The sequence below is a fragment of the Oncorhynchus tshawytscha genome, unplaced genomic scaffold (genome assembly GCF_018296145.1).
Source record: "Oncorhynchus tshawytscha isolate Ot180627B unplaced genomic scaffold, Otsh_v2.0 Un_contig_14525_pilon_pilon, whole genome shotgun sequence".
NCBI lineage: Eukaryota > Metazoa > Chordata > Actinopteri > Salmoniformes > Salmonidae > Oncorhynchus > Oncorhynchus tshawytscha.
Genome location: NW_024608924.1, coordinates 52,714 through 78,556, shown reverse-complemented (window position 1 = coordinate 78,556; position 25,843 = coordinate 52,714). Strand labels below are relative to the sequence as shown.

Genomic DNA, 25,843 nt, shown 5'->3' with positions numbered 1-25,843 from the left:
CAAACAGAAACATTTCACAAGTCAGTTTAACAGCGTTTTTATTTTAGTTTTTTATTTCATATTTCAACGGCATAAAAAAATGCTCATCGAAAATCAAACACTGAACCATACGATAGTCCATGCCCCCCCAATCCATCTTCCTCCCACCTCACCCACTGAAAATATAAACACACAGCTAGCGTTCCAGGTCATCTTTATTGCAGTCATCCTGCACATATCAGATCTCACAACATCGCAGGTACCACATTCATCATTCATTTCATATAGCAATCTGCTGAGAGGCGCCTACAACAGGACTGCATTAAAAGACTAGGTGGAACGCGCCCATGAACAAACATGATCATACAGGCAACCTGGGATTTTGGCACGTTGATAAAACATGAATCATTCTAGATCAGCTGCTCATAGAAAAGGAACAAGATAGAATGGATGAGCGGACAGTTATGGCACTAGAAGCCATCCCACATCGTCATCTGGGACTGGCAACAAGGCATCGTCATCTGGGACTGGCAACAAGGCATCGTCATCTGGGACTCGCAACAAGGCATCGTCATCTGGGACTCGCAACAAGGCAAGCTGTTTAAAATAACACTGCTAGCAGCTGAGCACAACTTGTAGCATTGAAGATACCAAGTGTCATTTGTAATTTAATTTCAAACACACACTGGAAAGTAAAGCACATACACACGTCTGCACATTCAATGCGGTTCGTCTCCCATCTAGAAAAACGGCCATGCAATCTGTTGCGGTGGTGGTGTCCATTCTATCCAGACTATATCTATGTTTTTCGCTTCTCAGGCACAGTGAAATGAAGAGCGGCTATTTGTGGTAAATTAATGACCTGAATGAACATGACGCTGCAAAGAAGACATTGGGCCTGTCCCAAATTATACCCTATACCCTATATAGTGCATTACTTTTAACCTGGGCTAATAAGGCTCTGGTCAAAAGCTGTGCACTATGTAGGGAATAGGGTGTCATTTGGGACGTGGTATGTTCTACAGGCACCAGAGTCAGCGCTCATGGCCAAACTGCAGACGGTCTTGCTACGAAACGAATCCTAATAAAACATCGTAAAGGGATGAATATGTTCTCTAAAGAGGCAGTGTGCAGGGAGAGGCGGGGTCTCCTCAGTCGCTTCCTTGATTGGCCAACCGAGCTAAAGTCTCTTCCTTGATTGGCCGCCGGTGCCATCTGATTGGCTCTGGAGCCTTCTTTAAAGCATCTTTGGTGGAATTCGGAACGCGGTGAGCATAGGAGGAAGAGCTTAGCACAGCACGTGGGCGGGGCCTCATGGCATCAAGAACACAACTCACTCTCTCCCATCCAATCGCTTTGCACCATGAAGCAACAACAAACATCACATGACAATACTACTGTAATGCCCTGTTACTTTTGAAAACAGTATACAAAATAAAATATTATTTAAATAGGTATAAACATTGCATGAAAAATAGAACCGTATCAAAACAATATGAGTTCACAGTCAGTCCCTCCTGCTGCACGCCGACCCCCTGTCTCACCTCCACCCCCTCCGTACAGCCATAGTGGCAGGGAGGCTAGGGAGTATCCGAACCCACGTCCCCCAGCTCCAGAACCCTCTCCTGGGGTGTCACTGGGACTTGAGCCCCAGGCCGTTGGTGGCGGTGCTGTTGGTGGTGCCGGACCCGGTACTGGAGGTAACAGGGTAGGAGTAGGCCTTGCCCAGCACGATGCGGTCCCGGAGCAGCTTGAAGAGGACGTAGTAGTTACAGAACAGGATGAGGCCCAGGGACAGGGTGTGGTTCCAGCTGTCAGAGCGGAGCAGGGAGTACAACTGGTACAGGACTACGCTGGACTCGATCCAGATTAACAGGTTCAGGATCCGCAACGGCTTGTGGAAAAGGAACTGCAACACAATAAATAACATCACAACTGGTATTTATTTACAAACATGTATTTATAGTTAGACTTGTAAATAAAAGGGACATCTCAAGGCAGTACATGGGCAGGATATAAACACACACAGACTAAAGGGTCTAGTGAAAGGCAGTACATAAACACACACAGACTAAAGGGTCTAGTGAAAGGCAGTACATAAACACACACAGACTAAAGGGTCTAGTGAAAGGCAGTACATAAACACACACAGACTAAAGGGTCTAGTGAAAGGCAGTACATAAACACACACAGACTAAAGGGTCTAGTGAAAGGCAGTACATTGGCAGGATATAAACACACACAGACTAAAGGGTCTAGTGAAAGGCAGTACATGGGGCAGGATATAAACACACAGACTAAAGGGTCTAGTGAAAGACAGTACATAAACACAGACAGACTAAAGGGTCTAGTGAAAGGCAGTACATAAACACACACAGACTAAAGGGTCTAGTGAAAGGCAGTACATAAACACACACAGACTAAAGGGTCTAGTGAAAGGCAGTACATAAAAACACACACAGACTAAAGGGTCTAGTGAAAGGCAGTACATAAACACACACAGACTAAAGGGTCTAGTGAAAGGCAGTATAAACACACACAGACTAAAGGGTCTAGTGAAAGGCAGTACATGACTAAAGGGTCTAGTGAAAGGCAGTACATAAACACACACAGGGGTCTAGGAAAGGCACATAAACACACACAGACTAAAGGGTCTAGTGAAAGGCAGTACATAAACACACACAGACTAAAGGGTCTAGTGAAAGGCAGTACATGGGCAGGATATAAACACACAGACTAAAGGGTCTAGTGAAAGGCAGTACATGGGGCAGGACATAAACACACACAGGCTAAAGGGTCTAGTGAAAGGCAGTACATAAACACACACAGACTAAAGGGTCTAGTGAAAGGCAGTACATGGGGCAGGATATAAACACACAGACTAAAGGGTCTAGTGAAAGGCAGCGACTCACGTAAAACCTAGCGTGGGAGACGTCTGAGGGCAGGGCCACGTTGTAGGGTCCTACAGCCTTGTACAGGCTACGACTGTGACGTACCAACACCCCCTGGGGCCAGACTGTACTCTCAGACCACCTGCAACACACAACGAAGAGGTGGAGATTGATCCTACAGATCCAATAGAACCCTTCCTAGAAGACTGGACAGTCTGCTGGACAGCAGGGTGGCTAACTCTCTTCCTGGAGACAGCCTCCTTATGCAGGGCTTTACTCCATCCCTGCTCTAACGCTCCTGGTAGAGTCCTGAAGAACAGTTGATTAGAGTCAGATGTGTTGGAACAAAATCCTGCATATGTCTAGCTCTCCAGGAGAAAAGGTTGGGCTACGTGCTGACACACAAGTGCTGTGGGCCGTTTCTGTAGAAGTATGTGTGTGTGTGTGTGTGGACCACCTAAGCGTGCTGTGGGCCGTTGCTGTAGAAGTATGTGTGTGTGTGGGGTCCACCTACACGTGCTGTGGGCCATTGCTGTAGATGTAAGTGTGTGTGTGTGGGGACCACCTACACGTGCTGTGGGTCGTTGCTGTAGAAGTAAGTGTGTGTGTGTGGGGACCACCTACACGTGCTGTGGGTCGTTGCTGTAGAAGTGTGTGTGTGTGTGTGGACCACCTAAGCGTGCTGTAGGCCGTTGCTGTAGAATTGTGTGTGTGTGTGTGTGGGGACCACCTACACGTGCTGTGGGCCGTTGCTGTAGAAGTGTGTGTGTGTGTGTGTGTGGGGACCACCTAAGCGTGCTGTGGGCCGTTGCTGTAGAAGTGTGTGTGTGTGTGTGTGGGGACCACCTACACGTGCTGTGGCGCGTTGCTGTAGAATCCGTGCTCCAGCTTCTGCCAGCGCCCCAGGTGGGCTGCAGAGCGGTGCAGCAGGTCACAGTAGCTGGGAGGTAACAGCTGGCTCATCAGCATCACAAACGCATTGATCCACACCATGATCAGGTGCTCACAGGACCAGCGCATGTCATAGTACTGGGTACTCTGGAGGGGGAGAGAAGACCACGTTGTAGGGTTCAGGGGCCTTAACACAAACGCAGGAGACAGCACCTAGGATACCTGGAGACTGAAGGAGGAAACTGTGAACACACAAAGACTCAGGGGAGGGGAGATGAGTACCAGCAGGGTTGACAGTTCCTTGGATAACGGGGAGGGGAGATGAGTACCAGCAGGGTTGACAGTTCCTTGGATAACGGGGAGGGGAGATGAGTACCAGCAGGGTTGACAGTTCCTTGGATAACAGGGAGGGGAGATGAGTACCAGCAGGGTTGACAGTTCCTTGGATAACAGGGAGGGAATATGAGTACCAGGAGGGTTGACAGTTCCTTGGATAACGGGGAGGGGAAATGAGTACCCGGAGGGGAGGAGAAGGAAAGGAGGGAGGGAAAGAGTGGAGGAAGGCGAGGGAGAGGAAGTGTGACGTACCTTGACGAAGCAGAGGGGGAGGAAGGCTACGTAGTAAGGGTTAGGGTTTGTACCTTGACGAAGCAGAGGGGGAGGAAGGCTACGTAGTAAGGGTTAGGGTTTGTACCTTGACGAAGCAGAGGGGGAGGAAGGCTACGTAGTAAGGGTTAGGGTTTGTACCTTGACGAAGCAGAGGGGGAGGAAGGCTACGTAGTAAGGGTTAGGGTTTGTACCTTGACGAAGCAGAGAGGGAGGAAGGCTATGTAGTAAGGGTTAGGGTTTGTACCTTGACGAAGCAGAGGGGGAAGAAGGCTACGTAGTAAGGGTTAGTACCTTGACGAAGCAGAGAGGGAGGAAGGCTATGTAGTAAGGGTTAGTACCTTGACGAAGCAGAGAGGGAGGAAGGCTACGTAGTAAGGGTTAGGGTTTGTACCTTGACGAAGCAGAGGGGGAGGAAGGCTACGTAGTAAGGGTTAGGGTTTGTACCTTGACGAAGCAGAGAGGGAGGAAGGCTACGTAGTAAGGGTTAGGGTTTGTACCTTGACGAAGCAGAGGGCTAGGAAGGCTACGTAGTAAGGGTTAGTACTTTGACGAAGCAGAGGGGGAGGAAGGCTACGTAGTTAGGGTTAGGGTTTGTACCTTGACGAAGCAGAGGGGGAGGAAGGCTATGTAGTAAGGGTTAGGGTTTGTACCTTGAAGCAGAGAGGAAGGCTATGTAGTAAGGGTTAGGGTTTGTACCTTGACGAAGCAGAGGGGGAGGAAGGCTACGTAGTAAGGGTTAGGGTTTGTACCTTGACAAAGCAGAGGGGAGGAAGGCTACGTAGTAAGGGTTAGGGTTTGTACCTTGAAGCAGAGAGGAAGGCTACGTAGTAGCAGAGAAGCAGAGGGGAGGAAGGCTACGTAGTAAGGGTTAGGGTTTGTACCTTGACGAAGCAGAGGGGAGGAAGGCTACGTAGTAAGGGTTAGGGTTTGTACCTTGACGAAGCAGAGGGGGAGGAAGGCTTAGGGTTAGGGTTTGTACCTTGACGAAGCAGAGGGGAGGAAGGCTACGAGCAGAGGGGAAGCAGGGGGAGGAGGCTACGTAGTAAGGGTTAGGGTTTGTACCTTGACGAAGCAGAGGGGAGGAAGGCTACGTAGTAAGGGTTAGGGTTTGTACCTTGAAGCAGAGAGGAAGGCTATGTAGTAAGGGTTAGGGTTTGTACCTTGACGAAGCAGAGGGGGAGGAAGGCTACGTAGTAAGGGTTAGGGTTAGTACCTTGACGAAGCAGAGGGGGAGGAAGGCTACGTAGTAAGGGTTAGGGTTTGTACCTTGACGAAGCAGAGGGGGAGGAAGGCTACGTAGTAAGGGTTAGGGTTTGTACCTTGACGAAGCAGAGGGGGAGGAAGGCTACGTAGTTTAGGGTTTGTACCTTGACGAAGCAGAGGGGGAGGAAGGCTACGTAGTAAGGGTTAGGGTTTGTACCTTGACGAAGCAGAGGGGGAGGAAGGCTACGTAGTAAGGGTTAGGGTTTGTACCTTGACGAAGCAGAGGGGAGGAAGGCTACGTAGTAAGGGTTAGGGTTTGTACCTTGATGAAGCAGAGGGGAGGAAGGCTACGTAGTAAGGGTTAGGGTTTGTACCTTGACGAAGCAGAGGGGGAGGAAGGCTATGTAGTAAGGGTTAGTACCTTGACGAAGCAGAGGGGGAGGAAGGCTACGTAGTAAGGGTTAGGGTTTGTACCTTGACGAAGCAGAGGGGGAGGAAGGCTACGTAGTAAGGGTTAGTACCTTGACGAAGCAGAGGGGAGGAAGGCTATGTAGTAAGGGTTAGTACCTTGACCTTGAAGCAGAGGGGAGGAAGGCTACGTAGTAAGGGTTAGGGTTTGTACCTTGAGCAGAGGGGGAGGAAGGCTACGTAGTAAGGGTTAGGGTTTGTACCTTGACGAAGCAGAGGGGAGGAAGGCTACGTAGTAAGGGTTAGGGTTTGTACCTTGACGAAGCAGAGGGGGAGGAAGGCTACGTAGTAAGGGTTAGGGTTTGTACCTTGACGAAGCAGAGGGGAGGAAGGCTACGTAGTAAGGGTTAGGGTTTGTACCTTGACGAAGCAGAGGGGAGGAAGGCTACGTAGTAAGGGTTAGGGTTTGTACCTTGATGAAGCAGAGGGGGAGGAAGGCTACGTAGTAAGGGTTAGGGTTTGTACCTTGACGAAGCAGAGGGGCTATGTAGTAGGGTTAGGGTTTGTACCTTGAAGAGGGGAGGAAGGCTACGTAGTAAGGGTTAGGGTTTGTACCTTGACGAAGCAGAGGGGGAGGAAGGCTACGTAGTAAGGGTTAGGGTACCTTGACGAAGCAGAGGGGGAGGAAGGCTATGTAGTAAGGGTTTGTACCTTGACGAAGCAGAGGGGAGGAAGGCTACGTAGTAAGGGTTAGGGTTTGTACCTTGACGAAGCAGAGGGGAGGAAGGCTACGTAGTAAGGGTTAGGGTTTGTACCTTGACGAAGCAGAGGGGGAGGAAGGCTACGTAGTAAGGGTTAGGGTTTGTACCTTGACGAAGCAGAGGGGGAGGAAGGCTACGAGGGGTTAGGGTTTGTACCTTGGAAGCAGAGGGGGAGGAAGGCTACGTAGTTAGGGTTAGGGTTTGTACCTTGACGAAGCAGAGGGGGAGGAGGAAGGCTACGTAGTAAGCGTTAGGGTTTGTACCTTGATGAAGCAGAGGGGAGGAAGGCTACGTAGTAAGGGTTAGGGTTTGTACCTTGACGAAGCAGAGGAAGGCTATGTAGTAAGGGTTAGTACCTTGACGAAGCAGAGGGGGAGGAAGGCTACGTAGTAAGGGTTAGGGTTTGTACCTTGACGAAGCAGAGGGGGAGGAAGGCTACGTAGTAAGGGTTAGGGTTTGTACCTTGACGAAGCAGAGGGGGAGGAAGGCTATGTAGTAAGGGTTAGTACCTTGACGAAGCAGAGGGGGAGGAAGGCTACGTAGTAAGGGTTAGGGTTTGTACCTTGACGAAGCAGAGGGGGAGGAAGGCTACGTAGTAAGGGTTAGGGTTTGTACCTTGACGAAGCAGAGGGGGAGGAAGGCTACGTAGTAAGGGTTAGGGTTTGTACCTTGACGAAGCAGAGGGGGAGGAAGGCTATGTAGTAAGGGTTAGGGTTTGTACCTTGACGAAGCAGAGGGGGAGGAAGGCTACGTAGTAAGCGCTGAAGAGGGAGTTGAAGAGGACTTCCTTGATGCGACGGTTGAAGTCGCTCCGCAGTTCCTCCACCTCGCTGCGGATGAGTTCTGGAGACGGGGGCTGGGGACAGGTGTGGTGGGGGATGTGGCCTGGAGTGGTAAACTGCTCTCTCAGGTTCTCCCTTAGTAACGCTAGGAAGTCCTTAGGCCTGGAGGGAGAAGAGAGAAGTAAGAATGATCTAGGACCAGTTTTTTCATAATGGAATAAGACTACAAGGACAGGGGAGACCAGGGCCTCATATCCAAAAATATCTCAGAGTAGAAAATTGGTGGGAAGTGCTGAGAGTAGACATTTTACTCCTACTCTTATGGGTAAAACTAAAAATGTATGCATGAGCCCTCTTATTAATAAATGTCACGACCTAGGCCCCTGTCCACAAAGCATCTCAGAAAAGGTCGTAGGAATCCTGTTAAAACCTGTTTTAAGACAAACATCCCAGCTCAGAGTAAGTTTTAGGATGACGTTAAGACACTACCCAGACAAACTCAGCCAGGAGTAAAATCAAGTCATGAAAGTTGCTCTCAGATGGTTCTCTAGACAGTTTGATGTACCACAAAGGAAAGATAGTGATGACGCTCATTAACCCAGTTGCAAATGATTTGATATATTAGGATCCCCATTTGCCAATGGTGACAGCTGGTCTTCCTGGGGTCTGACACATAACGATACACACACCAGTAGGTCACATGGGGGAGAGGCGTTGTGCCGTGAGTGTTCCTTTATTTGCTTTTGAAACCAGGTTTGCTGTTCACTTGCTCTATATGAGTGCAGACCATTGCACTGAGGCTAGGAAACATTGTCGTCACCACAGATAAATCCACGATACTTGAGAATTTCAAAAAGCATTTTTCTACGACTGGCCATGTTTTCCACCTGGCTACCCCTACCCCGGTCAACAGCCCCCCCCATTTCTCCATCACCCAAATACAGATAACCGATGTTCTGAAAGAGCTGCAAAATCTGGACCCCTACAAATCAGCCGGGCTAGACAATCTGGACCCCTACAAATCAGCCGGGCTAGAGAATCTGGACTCTCTCTTTCTAAAATTATCTGCCGCTATTGTTGCGACCCCTATTACCAGCCTGTTCAACCTCTCTTTTGTATCGTCTGAGATCCCAAAAGATTGGAAAGCTGCCGCGGTCATCCCCCTCTTCAAAGGGGGAGACACTCTAGGCCCAAACTGCTACAGACCTATATCTATCCTACCCTGCCTTTCTAAGGTCTTCGAAAGCCAAGTTAACAAACAGATCACCGACCATTTCGAATCCCACCGTACCTTCTCCGCTATGCAATCTGGTTTCAGAGCTGGTCATGGGTGCACCTCAGCCACGCTCAAGTTCCTAAACGATATCATAACTGCCATCGATAAGAGACTATACTGTGCAGCTGAATTCATCGACCTGGCCAAGGCTTTCGACTCGGTCAATAACCACATTCTTATCGGCAGACTCAACAGCCTTAGTTTCTCAAATGACTGCCTCGCCTGGTTCACCAACTACTTCTCAGACAGAGTTCAGTGTGTCAAATCAGAGGGCCTGTTGTCCAGACCTCTGGCAGTCTATGGGGGTGCCACAGGGTTCAATTCTCGAGCCGACTCTTTTCTCTGTATACATCAATGATTTTCGCTCTTGCTGCTGATGATTCTCCGATCCACCTCTATGCAGATGACACCATTCTGTATACTTCGGGCCCTTCTTTGGACATTGTGTTAACTAACCTCCAGATGAGCTTCAAAGCTATTTTTTTTAAATTTTATTTCACCTTTATTTAACCAGGTAGGCTAGTTGAGAACAAGTTCTCATTTGCAACTGCGACCTGGCCAAGATAAAGCATAGCAGTGTGAGCAGACAACACAGAGTTACACATGGAATAAACAATTAACAAGTCAATAACACAGTAGAAAACAAAGGGGGGGAGTCTATATACAATGTGTGCAAAAGGCATGAGGTAGGCGAATAATTACAATTTTGCAGATTAACACTGGAGTGATAAATGATCAGATGGTCATGTACAGGTAGAGATATTGGTGTGCAAAAGAGCAGAAAAGTAAATAAATAAAAACAGTATGGGGATGAGGTAGGTGAAAATGGGTGGGCTATTTACCAATAGACTATGTACAGCAGCAGCGATCGGTTAGCTGCTCAGATAGCTGATGTTTGAAGTTGGTGAGGGAGATAAAAGTCTCCAACTTCAGCGATTTTTGCAATTCGTTCCAGTCACAGGCAGCAGAGTACTGGAACGAAAGGCGGCCAAATGAGGTGTTGGCTTTAGGGATGATCAGTGAGATACACCTGCTGGAGCGCGTGCTACGGATGGGTGTTGCCATCATGACCAGTGAACTGAGATAAGGCGGAGCTTTACCTAGCATGGACTTGTAGATGACCTGGAGCCAGTGGGTCTGGCGACGAATATGTAACGAGGGCCAGCCGACTAGAGCATACAGGTCGCAGTGGTGGGTGGTATAAGGTGCTTTAGTGACAAAACGGATGGCACTGTGATAGACTGCATCCAGTTTGCTGAGTAGAGTGTTGGAAGCCATTTTGTAGATGACATCGCCGAAGTCGAGGATCGGTAGGATAGTCAGTTTTACTAGGGTAAGCTTGGCGGCGTGAGTGAAGGAGGCTTTGTTGCGGAATAGAAAGCCGACTCTTGATTTGATTTTCGATTGGAGATGTTTGATATGAGTCTGGAAGGAGAGTTTGCAGTCTAGCCAGACACCTAGGTACTTATAGATGTCCACATATTCAAGGTCGGAACCATCCAGGGTGGTGATGCTAGTCGGGCATGCGGGTGCAGGCAGCGATCGGTTGAAAAGCATGCATTTGGTTTTACTAGCGTTTAAGAGCAGTTGGAGGCCACGGAAGGAGTGTTGTATGGCATTGAAGCTTGTTTGGAGGTTAGATAGCACAGTGTCCAATGACGGGCCGAAAGTATATAGAATGGTGTCGTCTGCGTAGAGGTGGATCAGGGAATCGCCCGCAGCAAGAGCAACGTCATTGATATATACAGAGAAAAGAGTCTGCCCGAGAATTGAACCCTGTGGCACCCCCATAGAGACTGCCAGAGGACCGGACAGCATGCCCTCCGATTTGACACACTGAACTCTGTCTGCAAAGTAATTGGTGAACCAGGCAAGGCAGTCATCCGAAAAACCGAGGCTACTGAGTCTGCCGATAAGAATATGGTGATTGACAGAGTCGAAAGCCTTGGCAAGGTCAATGAAGACGGCTGCACAGTACTGTCTTTTATCGATGGCGGTTATGATATCGTTTAGTACCTTGAGTGTGGCTGAGGTGCACCCGTGACCGGCTCGGAAACCAGATTGCATAGCGGAGAAGGTACGGTGGGATTTGAGATGGTCAGTGACCTGTTTGTTGACTTGGCTTTCGAAGACCTTAGATAGGCAGGGCAGGATGGATATAGGTCTGTAACAGTTTGGGTCCAGGGTGTCTCCCCCTTTGAAGAGGGGGATGACTGCGGCAGCTTTCCAATCCTTGGGGATCTCAGACGATATGAAAGAGAGTTTGAACAGGCTGGTAATAGGGGTTGCGACAATGGCGGCGGAAAGTTTCAGAAATAGGGGGTCCAGATTGTCAAGCCCAGCTGATTTGTACGGGTCCAGGTTTTGCAGCTCTTTCAGAACATCTGCTATCTGGATTTGGGTAAAGGAGAACCTGGAGAGGCTTGGGCGAGGAGCTGCCGGGGGGGAGGAGCTGTTGGCCGAGGTTGGAGTAGCCAGGAGGAAGGCATGGCCAGCCGTTGAGAAATGCTTATTGAAGTTTTCGATAATTATGGATTTATCGGTGGTGACCGTGTTACCTAGCCTCAGTGCAGTGGGCAGCTGGGAGGAGGTGCTCTTGTTCTCCATGGACTTCACAGTGTCCCAGAACTTTTTGGAGTTGGAGCTACAGGATGCAAACTTCTGCCTGAAGAAGCTGGCCTTAGCTTTCCTGACTGACTGCGTGTATTGGTTCCGGACTTCCCTGAACAGTTGCATATCCCGGGGACTATTCGATGCTATTGCAGTCCGCCACAGGATGTTTTTGTGCTGGTCGAGGGCAGTCAGGTCTGGGGTGAACCAAGGACTGTATCTGTTCTTAGTTCTGCATTTTTTGAACGGAGCATGCTTATCTAAAATGGTGAGGAAGTTACTTTTAAAGAATGACCAGGCATCCTCAACTGACGGGATGAGGTCAATGTCCTTCCAGGATACCCGGGCCAGGTCGATTAGAAAGGCCTGCTCACAGAAGTGTTTTAGGGAGCGTTTGACAGTGATGAGGGGTGGTCGTTTGACTGCGGCTCCGTAGTGGATACAGGCAATGAGGCAGTGATCGCTGAGATCCTGGTTGAAGACAACTCTCTCAACTCTCTTCCGTGGCCTCTTAAATGCAAGTAAAACTAAATGCATGCTCTTCAACCGATCGCCCGTCCAGCATCACTACTCTGGATGGTTCTGACTTAGAATATGTGGACAACTACAAAAACCTAGGTGTCTGGTTAGATTGTAAACTCTCCTTCCAAACTCACATTAAGCATCTCCAATCCAAAATTAAATCTAGAATCGGCTTCCTATTGTGCAACAAAGCCTCCTTCACTCATGCTGTTAAAACATACCCTCGTAAAACGAACTATCCTACCGATCCTCGACTTCGGCGATGTCATTTACAAAATAGCCTCCAACACTCTACTCAGCAAATTGGATGCAGTCTATCACAGTGTCATCCGTTTTGTCACCAAAGCCCCATATACCACCCACCACTGTGACCTGTATGCTCTCGGCTGGCCCTCGCTTCATATTCGTCACCAAACCCACTGGCTCCAGGTCATCTATAAGTCTTTGCTAGGTAAAGCCCCGCCTGATCTCAGCTCGCTGGTCACCATAGCAGCACACACCCGTAGCACACACTCCAGCAGGTATATTTCACTGGTCACCCCCAAAGCCAATTACTCCTTTGGCCACCTTTCCTTCCAGTTCTCGAATTGCAAAAATCACTGAATTTGGAGACTCATATTTCCCTCTCGAACTTTAAGCACCAACTGTCAGAGCAGCTCACAGATCACTGCACCTGTACATAGCCCATCTGTAAATTACCTCATCCCCATACTATTTATTTTCTTCTCCTTTGCACTCCAGTATCCCTACTTGCACATTCATCTTCTGCACATCTGTCACTCCAGTGTTTAATTGCTAATTTGTAATTTACTTCGCCACCATGGCCTATTTATTGCCTTACCTCCCTTATCTTACCTCATTTGCACACACTGTATATAGACTTTTCTATTGTGTTATTGACTGCATGTTTATTTATTCCATGTGTAACTCTGTTGTTGTTTGTGTCGCACTGATTTGCTTTATCTTGGCCATGTCGCAGTTGCAAATGAGAACTTGTTCTCAACTGGCCTACCTGGTTAAATAAAAAAATGAGATGGGAGTTCCATATACTCATGGCTCTGTATAATACTGTACGTTTCCTTGAATATGTTCTGGACCTGGAGACTGTGAAAAGACCCCTGGTGGCATGTCTGGTGGGGTAAGAGCGTGTCACACGGCGTATCCCATTTAACAAACCAAACATTCAATACCGTTATAGAAAGTAAAGTAACAACCCAAACCGGTCCGTGCATCGATACCAGTATATAGTCAAATACGGTATACCGCCTAGCCCTAGCAGTCAGTCTTTCCTCAGCTCTTAGCCAAGAGAGACTGGCATGCATAGTTTTAATATTATCCCTCTGATTACAATGAAGAGCAAGACGTTCTGCTCTGTTCTGGGCCAGCTGCAGGTTAACTAGGTTTTTCTTTGTAGCACTTGACCACATGACTGGACAATAATCAAGATAAGATCAAACTAGAACCTGCAGAACTTGCTTTGTGGAGTGTGGTGTCAAAAAAGCAGAGCATCTCTTTATTACGACCAGACTTCTCTCCATCTTTACAACCCTTAAATCTATATGTTTTGACCATGACAGTTTACAATCTAAGGTAACACCAAGTCATTTAGTCTCCTCAACTTGTTCAACAGCCACACCATTCATTACCAGATTCAGCTGAGGTCTAGAACGTAGGGAATGATTTGTACCAAATACAATGCTCTTAGTTTTAGAGATGTTCAGGACCAGTTTATTACTGGCCACCCATTCCAAAACAGACTGCAACTCTTTGTTAAGGGTTTCAGTGACTTCATTAGCTGTGGTTTCTGATGTGTATACGATTGAATCATCAGCATACATAGACACACATGCTTTGTTTAATGCCAGTGGCAGGTCATTGGTAGAAATAGAAAAGAGTAGAGGGCCTAGAGAGCTGCCCTGCGGTACACCACAATTTACATGTTTGACATTAGAGAAGCTTCCATTAAAGAAAACCCTCTGAGCTCTATTAGATAGATGGCTCTGAATCCACGATATGGCAGAGGTTGAAAAGCCATTAACACAGGTTCTCAACAACAGCTTATGGTCAATAATATCAAAGGCTGCACTGAAATCTAACAGTACAGCTCCCACAATCTTCTTAATATCAATTTCTTTCAACCAGTCAGTCATTTGTGTCAGTGCAGTACATATTGAGTGCCCTTCTCTATAAGCATGCTGAAAGTCTGTTGTTAATTTGTTTACAGAGAAACAGCATTGTATTTGGCCAAAAACAATTCCCCCAACAGTTTGCTAAGAGCTGGCAGCCAGCTGATTGGTCTGCTGTTAGAACCAGTAAAAGCCGCTTTACCACTCTTGGGTAGTGGAATGACTTTGGCTTCCCTCCAGGCCTGAGGACAAAGACTTTCCTCGGGGCTCAGATTAAAAATATGACAGATGGGATGGTAGCTGACTCTAGAGCCACTCCTATGTAGCTTTCCATGTAAGGTGTCAATGCCAGGAGGTTGGTCATTATTGATCGATAACAATTATTCCACCTCTCCCAGACCAACTTCACAAAATTATAACTTACTTATTATAACACTGTTCATTGTTGGCATTTCCTGCCTAAGTTTGCCCACTTTGCCATTAAGTAATCATTAAAATAATTGGCAACATGCAATGATGGAGAATATTCAAATCGCTCTGAACCCAATAGCATGTGTCAGACAACCACAGTGGATGGAGAATAATCCCTCGCTCTGAACCCAATAGCATGTGTCAGACAACCACAGTGGATGGAGAATAATCCCTCGCTCTGAACCCAATAGCATGTGTCAGACAACCACAGTGGATGGAGAATAATCAAATCGCTCTGAACCCAATAGCATGTGTCAGACAACCACAGTGGATGGAGAATAATCCCATCGCTCTGAACCCAATAGCATGTGTCAGACAACCACAGTGGATGGAGAATAATCCCTCGCTGTGAACCCAATAGCTTGTGTCAGACAACCACAGTGGATGGAGAATAATCCCTCGCTCTGAACCCAATAGCATGTGTCAGACAACCACAGTGGATGGAGAATAATCCCTCGCTCTGAACCCAATAGCATGTGTCAGACAACCACAGTGGATGGAGAATAATCCCTCGCTCTGAACCCAATAGCATGTGTCAGACAACCACAGTGGATGGAGAATAATCCCTCGCTCTGAACCCAATAGCATGTGTCAGACAACCACAGTGGATGGAGAATAATCCCTCGCTCTGAACCCAATAGCATGTGTCAGACAACCACAGTGGATGGAGAATAATCCCTCGCTCTGAACCCAATAGCGTGTGTCAGACAACCACATTGGATGGAGAATAATCCCTCGCTCTGAACCCAATAGCGTGTGTCAGACAACCACAGTGGATGGAGAATAATCCCTCGCTGTGAACCCAATAGCATGTGTCAGACAACCACAGTGGATGGAGAATAATCCCTCGCTGTGAACCCAATAGCATGTGTCAGACAACCACAGTGGATGGAGAATAATCCCTCGCTGTGAACCCAACAGCATGTGTCAGACAACCACAGTGGATGGAGAATAATCCCTCGCTCTGAACCCAACAGCATGTGTCAGACAACCACAGTGGATGGAGAATAATCCCTCGCTGTGAACCCAACAGCATGTGTCAGACAACCACAGTGGATGTGACTGTACATTAAAACATTGCAATGATAAAACGTTTGATATCCTTGTCACATGACACGATCACTTCCTTCTCTTAACTGTGGATGAATATGTTGGCAAGCATAACCAGTTTTTTAAAAACTCATTCTGATCATTCTGATCATGTATGATAATGTTGCATACGACATTTGAAAGGTCTATAATTCTTTTCCAGAACACAATTAAAAGTTAACATAGGCCCTAGATGCCTTCAGCTGCCCAACTTATAGGCATGTCCAATTTGGGCACCTTTTTAACAATGTGATATTGTGCTCCAAAGGGATAACTAGAAATAACATGATGTAGGTTAATGAAATAATACAAATAAAAATGTGAAATAGGCCTCGTGTGAAATCACTGTCAAAGATACTGCTGCGTCGCCTCATGAGTGGAGCAGCGGTCTAAGGCTCAGCATCGCAGTGGTCTAAGGCTCAGCATCGCAGTGGTCTAAGGCTCAGCATCGCAGTGGTCTAAGGCTCAGCATCGCAGTGGTCTAAGGCTCAGCATCGCAGTGGTCTAAGGCTCAGCATCGCAGTGGTCTAAGGCTCAGCATCGCAGTGGTCTAAGGCTCAGCATCGCAGTGGTCTAAGGCTCAGCATCGCAGTGGTCTAAGGCTCAGCATCGCAGTGGTCTAAGGCTCAGCATCGCAGTGGTCTAAGGCTCAGCATCGCAGTGCCACTAGAGATTCTGGGTTCGAGTCCAGGCTCTGTCACAGCCGGCTGCGACCGGGAGACTCATGGGGCGGTGCACAATTGTCCCAGCATCGTCCGGGTTAGGGAAGGGTTTGGCCAGCAGGGATGTCCTTGTCCCATCGCCCACTAGCGACTCCTGTGACGGGCCGGGCGCAGTGCACGCTGACACGGTGGCCAGGTGTATGGCGTTTCCTCCGACACATTGGTGCGGCTGGCTTCCGGGTTAAGTGGGCATTGTGTCAAGAAGCAGTGCGGCTTGGTTGGGTTGTGTTTCGGAGGACGCACAGCTCTTGACCTTCGCCTCACCCGAGTCAGTACGGTAGTTGCAGCGATAAGACAATTGGATCCCACAAAATTGGGGAGAAAAAGGTGTACATTTTTTGTAATAAAAATGACAATTGAAAGTTATGTTGCATTTAAGTCTAGATTTAACATTCAGAAATATCAAAACATTCTTTCAACATCTCCAAAGCAATTGCCTGACTATGGCGCAGGTACCACTGACTCACTGCCCTTCTCTATTATCAAGAAGCTTGTTTTAAAACAATGATTCTCATAAAGAACAAGCCTGACTATGGCGCAGGTACCACTGACTCACTGCCCTTCTCTATTATCAAGAAGCTTGTTTTAAAACAATGATTCTTATAAAGAACAAGCCTGCTGGTAACTGGTAGTTGATTAGGACAGCTGGTGTCCTAAAGATCTGTCAACTAGGTAGGACTCTTACGACTAGAGGTCTCATGAATAGCTCGTATTCTTAACCATAAGAGCAGGAGATTATTCTCAGCACTTAAGACCAATTTTCTACTCTGAGCCTCTTTGTGGATACGGGGCCCAGCGCTCCTACTGCCATTATTAATACAGACACACAGAAATAAAACAGATCAGACAAAAGCCAAATGACACTATTATTGCATTTATGAAAATGTCACGACAGGAATATCACATTGTTGTCTCTTTGCAGTGTACTCTCTATGGTACTTTCAAATGCCCAGCCTTTAGGTGGGCTGTCAGCTGAAAAGACCACGGACTAAACTCACACAATCAAAAAAAGAGGAATCTGTCCCAGGCTGTGAGAGAGAAGAAATCAAGAGTTCCTGACTGCCTCTGATTCCACCCACTTCACAGGGAACTTTAATTGACATTTAAAAAACAATCAATGTTCTGTGCCCCAGTCTGACCAGGGTGTGTTTGGCTGGGGGAGAGAACATTGGAGTCTGTTGTTTCATTTGTTTATCTGAATATGGAGAGTGTGTGTGTTTATGAGTGTTTACCTGAATAAGGAGAGAGTGTGTGTTTATGAGTGTTTACCTGAATAAGGAGAGTGTGTGTGTTTATGAGTGTTTACCTGAATAAGGAGAGTGTGTGTTTATGTTTACCTGAAGAAGGGCCCGTGGGACAGGTCCTGGTCTGAGTAACCACAGTCTGAAGGCACTGGCTGGGCCCTACTCTCCTGATGGAAGCAACACAGGGGAACGTACACCCCAAACCTGTTGCACAGAGAGAGACAGGGATGAGAGAGAGAGGGATGAGAGAGACAGGGATGAGAGAGACAGGGATGAGAGAATGGAGAGAGGATAACGGGAAATAAAGAACCATGTGTTAAATCAACTAGACAATGGAGAATATGACACTGATCAACTAGACAATGGAGAATATGACACTGATCAACTAGACAATGGAGAATATGACACTGATCAACTAGACAATGGAGAATATGACACTGATCAACTAGACAATGGAGAATATGACACTGATCAACTAGACAATGGAGAATATGACACTGTGATCAACTAGACAATGGAGAATATGACACTGTGATCAACTAGACAATGGAGAATATGACACTGTGATCAACTAGACAATTGAGAATATGACACTGTGATCAACTAGATAATGGAGAATATGACACTGATCAACTAGATAATGGAGAATATGACACTGATCAACTAGATAATGGAGAATATGACACTGATCAACTAGACAACGGAGAATGACACTGATCAACTAGACAACGGAGAATGACACTGTGATCAACTAGACAACGGAGAATATGACACTGTGATCAACTAGATAATGAAGATGACACTGTGATCAACTAGATAATGGAGATGACACTGTGATCAACTAGATAATGGAGAATATGACACTGATCAACTAGACAATGGAGAATATGACACTGTGATTAACTAGACAATGGAGAATATGACACTGTGATTAACTAGACAATGGAGAACAATAAAACACACTACTTCCCAGTACACACACCATCTCTGAATCAAACCACTAGACTACCATCTACAGAGCTGTATTGACACATCAACTGTAGAGCTGCTGTCCTACAGTAACTAGTCTGAAACCTCTGGTAGCTCCGCTCTCTGAACACAGACACTCACGGGTATCCAAGGAAGAGCAGGTTGAGCACCGAGTGGTTCTTGAACAGGTTGACCAGGGTCCAACAGAGAACCCAGCCACACAGAGTGAGGAGGCTGAGCCGTGCTGCGATCAGAACCACGTACCGTACCAAGGAACATGGACTGGTCTGAGACGCCTGGGGAGGGGGGGGGACAGAGACAGACAAACACATGCACAGGTTAGAGGTTTTACAAACACGATCCACCGACAGACAGCACAATCAACCACAATGCATTGCTACACACTAAGCTCTTAACTCATAACAAGACCACAATCCTCAACATAAAGCACAAGTCAGTCAAACACACACAACCCTGGCCAGAGTCCAGACACAACAATTCTAAGCCAGTCACACACGAACGATGCAACTAGGAGGATCAGCGTAGGCCTAAATACTAGAAACAAGTTCACTCCCATCCCCACTACTACACCACAAACATGATGCAACTAGGAGGATCAGCGTAGGCCTAAATACTAGAAACAAGTTCACTCCCATCCCCACTACTACACCACAAACATGATGCAACTAGGAGGATCAGCGTAGGCCTAAATACTAGAAACAAGTTCACTCCCATCCCCACTACTACACCACAAACATGATGCAACTAGGAGGATCAGCGTAGGCCTAAATACTAGAAACAAGTTCATTCCCATCCCCACTACTACACCACAAACATGATGCAACTAGGAGGATCAGCGTAGGCCTAAATACTAGAAACAAGTTCATTCCCATCCCCACTACTACACCACAAACATGATGCAACCAGTTTAGAAACAGCTGATGAATAGGCAGATAAAGTTGAGGAAGGGAGAGAGAGGTAGAAAGAGAGAGAGGTAGAGAGAGAGAGGTAGAAAGAGAGAGAGGTAGAGAGAGAGAGGTAGAAAGAGAGAGAGGTAGAGGAAGAAAGAGAGAGATAAAGAGAGAGAGAGGTAGAGAGAGAAGATGAGGTAGAAAGAGATAGATGGATAGATAAAGAGAGAGAGGTAGAGAGAGAGAGATAAAGAGAGAGAGGTAGAGATAGATAGAGAGAGAGAGGTAAAGAGAGAGAGAGGTAGAGAGAGAGATAAAGAGAGAGAGAGGTAGAGAGAGAGATAAAGAGAGAGAGGTAGAGAGAGAGATAAAGAGAGAGAGAGAGTAGAGAGAGAGATAAAGAGAGAGAGAGGTAGAGAGAGAGATAAAGAGAGAGAGAGGTAGAGAGAGAAGATGAGGTAGAAAGAGAGAGATAAAGAGAGAGAGAGGTAGAGAGAGAGATAAGAGAGAGAGGTAGAGAGAGAAGATGAGGTAGAAAGAGAGAGAAAGAGAGAGAGAGGTAGAGAGAGAGATAAAGAGAGAGAGGTAAAGAGAGAGAAGATGAGAGGTAGAAAGAGATAGAGAGATAACACAAGAGAGCGGTAGAGAGGGATACCTCTGACACTATAGTCCACACCAGTCTCCTGGCCAGCATCACTGTGATGAAGATAGCCAGGTGGTAGTCCATCAGATGGAAGTTCTGCAGAGAGGAGACAACAAACGGACTGAAGGTGTGTTCACTACTACTCACCAGAGTTGCAGGTTCTCTGTGTGTGTGTTCACTACTACTCACCAGAGAGGTGGAGGCAGCAGGGTGACTATAAGGGTACCACCACACAGTCCTGTAGATATTAATATACTGAACAAATAGCGCCACCAGCAGGTAGAGGAAGAGCAGGAACTCAAACAGCAGGCTGCTGTCCAATGGGAGGTCAGGGATCCGGTAGTGACGGACGGGTTCTGGCGTGATGAGGGCCGAGAGGGGCGGGGCAGAGAGACCCACACAGTTACTGCTCCTGGAGGGAGGGGGGCATAGAGAGAAGCTGGGGTTACTGGTGTGTTGTGGTTCTGGAGTAGCCTTGAGCTTGAGTGTTAGTGTGCTGAGCATCTGAGTCCGCCGGACAGCCGCTCCCTGGAGAACGGGTCCGCCGGACAGCCGCTCCCTGGAGAACGGGTCCCCCGGACTGCTACTGGAGAACGAGTCCCCCGGACTGCTACTGGAGAACGAGTCCCCCGGACTGCTACTGGAGAACGAGTCCCCCGGACTGCTACTGGAGAACGAGTCCCCCGGACTGCTACTGGAGAACGAGTCCCCCGGACTGCTACTGGAGAACGAGTCCCCGGACTGCTACTGGAGAACGAGTCCCCCGGACTGCTACTGGAGAACGAGTCCCCCGGACTGCTACTGGAGAACGAGTCCCCCGGACTGCTACTGGAGAACGAGTCCCCCGGACTGCTACTGGAGAACGAGTCCCCCAGACTACTACTGTCTGTAATGTCTGCTTGTTGTAGTACACTACTTTACCCCATCTGTGTGTGTGTGTGTGTCGACAATATCTGTGTTCGTATCCTAACCTGTTCCTGAGTCCGTTGCCGAGGCTGCCCCCCACCAGAGTCTGCAGGGAGGGCAGAGCAGAGCGGCTCAGCTGTTGTCTACTTGGCCCCCTGCGGCCCCCGGGCATGGCCAGGCACCACCTCAACACCCCCTGCTACTGCCTCTCCACCTAGACCCAGAGACCAGCACCACCTCACAGCCCGGCCCAACACAGCCAGGCCACTGGAGAGACGGACAGAGAGAGAAAACAACATCAGGGGCATGTTCATTAGGCACAACACGTTAGAAAACAGAGTCAAACAGGGAGGTAGAATACCATCTGAACTTGTGCACATTGCAACCCATTTTGTTATAGTGTGTGCTCTAATGAACACAACCCAGGTGCAATAAAGAACAGTCCCAATAGAGGACAGAATGTGTACACACACGTTGCAGATAGACGTCTCCTGAAAAAAACATGCCATGAATGAGTCGCTACTCTTCTCATCGGAGAGGCACGTAGGATGATATGACGTAGGATAAACAATGTATTTCTGTCTAAACTTTCCAGAACATGGTGTCCTACTGAACGCAGCCCTGGGGAAGATGGTGACAAGAAAAGGCCAGACTAGGTCAGAGTCAATAGAACAGAGGTGGGTGAATAGGTCCAGGGTTACTGGTTTACAACATCACCACAGTCAAGCACCCAGGGTCATGCAACTTTACATAAGACTACATCCTCAGACTGATCACAGACAGGCAACACAGAGACACACAGACAGACAAGGCATCACACACAGACAGACAGACAAACATCACACAGACAGACAGACAGGCAGGCAGGCAGACAAACATCACACACAGACAGACAGAGAGGCATCACACACAGAAAGAAAGACAGACAGACAGGCATCACACAGACAGAGACAGGCAAACATCACACACAGACAGACAGACGGACAGAGAGGCATCACACACAGACAGAGGCATCACTCACAGACAGACATCACTCACAGACAGACATCACTCACAGACAGACATCACTCACAGACAGACATCACTCACAGACAGACATCACTCACAGACAGACATCACTCACAGACAGACATCACTCACAGACAGACATCACTCACAGACAGACATCACTCACAGACAGACAGACAGAGAGAGGCATCACACACACACAGACAGACAAAAAGCACACACAGACAAACATCAGACAGACAGAGATCACACACAGAAAGACAGGCAGCGCACACAGACAGGCAGCGCACACAGACAGGCAGCTCACACACAGGCAATGCACAGACAGGCAACGCACAGACAGGCAACGCACACAGACAGGCATCGAATGCATGTACAAGCACACAGTCACCAAACACACTTTACAATGGCAGCCAGGTGAGAGACAACAACCATAGCTACTGTAGATGCCACAGTTATAGAACAAGAGATAAGCAAACCAGGTTATCGCAATTACCTTTGTCTGTGTGTGTGTGTGTATAATTGAGGAGCTTCGTAGTGGCTGTACATAGGCTAATGTATAGTTTGCTGGAACAATCCACACACACAGACATTCCATTAAGGGAGACTGAACAGAAAGGAGTTAGGGAGAGAGACAATGCCCACAACCACAAAACAAAGGTAGCTGGCTAGTCCAGTACACTACAACCTTGACTACTGGAGGAGCAGGGAAGGGATGCAAAGGCGCCAGTCAACTTAGACTAGCTAGGCTGTCCTTCCATGTACTAATGTTTCTGATGATGATGAGTGATAACGGCTTTAGAAACATCCACTTTAGCCATGCTCGCATCATATCAGAGTAGCCTATCTGCAAACATAGCTAGCTACTGTTCACAGGCAACACTTTCTTAAGCATGACTGTACTGTATGTAGTGTTGTAGCATGACTGTACTGTATGTAGTGTTGTAGCATGACTGTACTGTATGTAGTGTCGAAACTGCAGTTTTTCAACTTTGCAAAATGCGGAAATCAGATCAGAAGGCATGCGCAATAAAGTAACGGCTTTATGACAGTTCGTGGTAAACTGTGGCTGATAGAAGCTGTTACAATATTATAGGCAACTGTTACACAAGTCTGACACTTGTATTGAGAGTGCAATATTCCCAAATGGCAGAACATCGAATTTCTAACTACTTTATAACATTCAAGAAGATGAAACATTCTCATAGAAGTTGAAAAGTTGTATTTTCAAGACACGTAGCTAACGTTACATATTATACTTACTACACATTTAACTAGATATGTATAAGCAATTTGTAGGTAGCTAGTTATTTTCAGTAACATTGTCAAGCTACCTAACGAACGGTGCGAGCTAGTTTTTGTGTGTTATTGGACATGATCGAACTGTTATTTGTTATTATAGAGGAAAACGAGACAATGTACAGGATTCATCATTTCAAATGGGGGAAGTTAGCTAGCCTAGGTATATTATGTTTAATATTATGCATCGTTTACAAAAACAGCTAGCTAATTAGCTACTCGTGCAGGAATTAAACAGAATACTCACACAACATTGACAAAAAGCGGATGGTATGGACACGGATGCATCAGTCAATTGTGGGTTGACAAGCCGAGACAGGAGCGAACATTTCTCTCGTTTTAAAAGGGAATATATTCATAGGTTTTAGCGGGGACCGGGGTTGTGTGCTACTTATAAACACACAGGACGTTATATCGGTTTACCTCCAACAACAAACATACGGTTAAAAACGAGTCTGTTTGCAGTGCAACAGTAGCTAGCTACAGTCACTAGTAGCACACAGAGACCGACGTGGCAAAGCGATGCCTGTTTTGCCAAAACGTCATCATTCATGCGACGTGTTCTTCAGCCACGCAGCCGCACACGAATTTGGTGACGAATATTTACACAAATTGTACAATCCTCTTGCAAAGCAGTGGCTCTTCAAGTTAACATTTTCAACACAGGGTAAATGTTAAATAAAAAAATATGCATTTAATTCCTGCTAACTTTGTTATATTGAATAAATTAATCACAAGCGAGTATGACATCCCATGGCACACATCTTATATGGATGGCCTTTGACCCTGAATGTAATTTGACAAATCAATTCTGCCAATTTGTCTTTACCTTGCCTTGAGCTAATCTGATCACAACACAAAGGTGATCATATATAGGTCCGAAGCAGGCATTCACTGTCTGTGTAACTTACTGGACAATGGAGGAGCTTCCTAGTGTCTGTGTGTCCTATAGGCCAGCCTGTTGGGTGTCAGTGTGAGTGTCATTTGCCTCCAGCATGTTTGAAATGGAAACCAGTTGGGTGAAGAAGACACCTGTACAAAGGTATCTATAAAATAACTTTATTGAAAACATTTCCTTCATTGTCCCTAAGAGGGAGTAACTTACACCAACACCATTTTCTATCCAGACATCAAATCATACAGCTGGGATCTTCACATCAAAGCCTAGTTCACCCTGAGGAGATGGTGGTGGTTTTGCTTTCTCTAATAGAATAAGTCCAAGCAAACTGACTTCACCTAACAGCACATCGTTTTTGCTCATTTTCCTCACATTTGAAATATCCTGAGCCATATCGATACATACATAACTGAATATTCACAAGATGTCCAGACAGAGCACAACATTCAAAACTATTTACATGTACAACATGTAGAAAAGGGACCTGAGCGATCATGGAGTACAAGCCTACATAGGCAATTACATAGGCAATGGCTAGAAACAAACAGGAAACATATTTAGTTTACTTTGGACAAACAATTAAATAATTATGTATTATTCTCATCTGTTAATGTTATGGCAATGATACAAATAAAATGACATGTGTAGTACCTTCAAAAACAATGATGTGTAGTACCTTCAAAAACAATGATGTGTAGTACCTTCAAAAACAATGATGTGTAGTACCTTCAAAAACGTTAAAGAAATTGTAAACGTTCTAGAGTATGAATCTGGAAAATCAGATGGACATGTCGAATTGCATGCCGCCAGCTATCATTCGTGCTTTCTACGTTTTTCATATGTTGTCATTCATTTCTCTCGTTTAGTCCTTTTCCCGTCAGGATAATACAAGATGGAGAGATGTAGGGCAGATGGAGGAAAACAGAGGGCGAAGGTGAAGGAGGAGGACAACATGACCGATGACCAAAGACAATCGCTTAGCTCTGCAAAATTGCCAAACTTCAGCTCTTTCATATGTTGTCATTCATCCCTCTCTTTCCCCATTAGAATTAGAGGTCGACCGATTAATCAGAATGGCCGATTTCAAGTTTTCATAACAATCGGAAATCTGTATTTTTGGGCGACGATTTTGCCGATTTAAATGTATTTTTTATACCTTTATTTAACTAGGCAAGTCAGTTAAGAACACATCCTTATTTTCAATGATGGCCTAGGAACAGTGGATTAACTGCCTTGTTCAGGGGAAGAACAGATTTTCACCTTGTCAGCTCGGGGGATCCAATCTTGCAACCTTACCGTTAACTAGTCCAACGCTCTAACCACCTGCCTCTCAGTGCACTCCACGAGGAGCCTGCCTCTTACAATGCAGTAGAAGCCAAGGTAAGTTGCTAGCTAGCATTAAACTTATCTTATAAAAAAACTATCAATCATAATCACTAGTTAACTACACATGGTTGATGATATTACTAGTTTATCTAGCGTGTCCTGCGTTGCATATAATCGATGCAACGCTGGGGGATGATTTAACAAAAGCGCATTTGCGAAAAAAGCACAATCGTTGGACGACTGTACCTAACCATAAACACCAATGCCTATCTTAAAATCAATACACAGAAGTATATATT

At 46.6% G+C, this 25,843-nt stretch overlaps 1 protein-coding gene and 1 long non-coding RNA gene across 4 annotated transcripts; both read right to left on the bottom strand.

The window, feature by feature from the left end:
* Positions 1-176: 176 nt before the first annotated feature.
* Positions 177-23,892, bottom strand: tmem39a (transmembrane protein 39A). Its single transcript, XM_042313854.1, has 10 exons — positions 23,568-23,892; positions 21,079-21,280; positions 20,297-20,519; positions 20,120-20,203; positions 18,695-18,849; positions 17,678-17,788; positions 7,464-7,686; positions 3,721-3,908; positions 2,892-3,012; positions 177-1,888 (listed from the first exon to the last, which is right to left on the bottom strand). Exons 2-10 carry the CDS (start codon positions 21,183-21,185, stop codon positions 1,613-1,615), a joined length of 1,488 nt encoding a protein of 495 aa, XP_042169788.1. The 5' UTR covers positions 21,186-21,280; positions 23,568-23,892; the 3' UTR covers positions 177-1,612.
* LOC121843956 lies at positions 5,728-7,456 on the bottom strand. 3 transcript variants are annotated; one of them, XR_006081817.1, is made up of 3 exons: positions 7,411-7,456; positions 6,297-6,506; positions 5,728-6,047 (listed from the first exon to the last, which is right to left on the bottom strand). It is a non-coding gene; the product is annotated as an uncharacterized LOC121843956 (long non-coding RNA). The 3 variants fall into 3 exon arrangements; XR_006081816.1 differs by lacking the exon at positions 7,411-7,456 and adding an exon at positions 7,358-7,410; XR_006081815.1 differs by lacking the exon at positions 7,411-7,456 and adding an exon at positions 6,646-6,843.
* Positions 23,893-25,843: the final 1,951 nt, after the last annotated feature.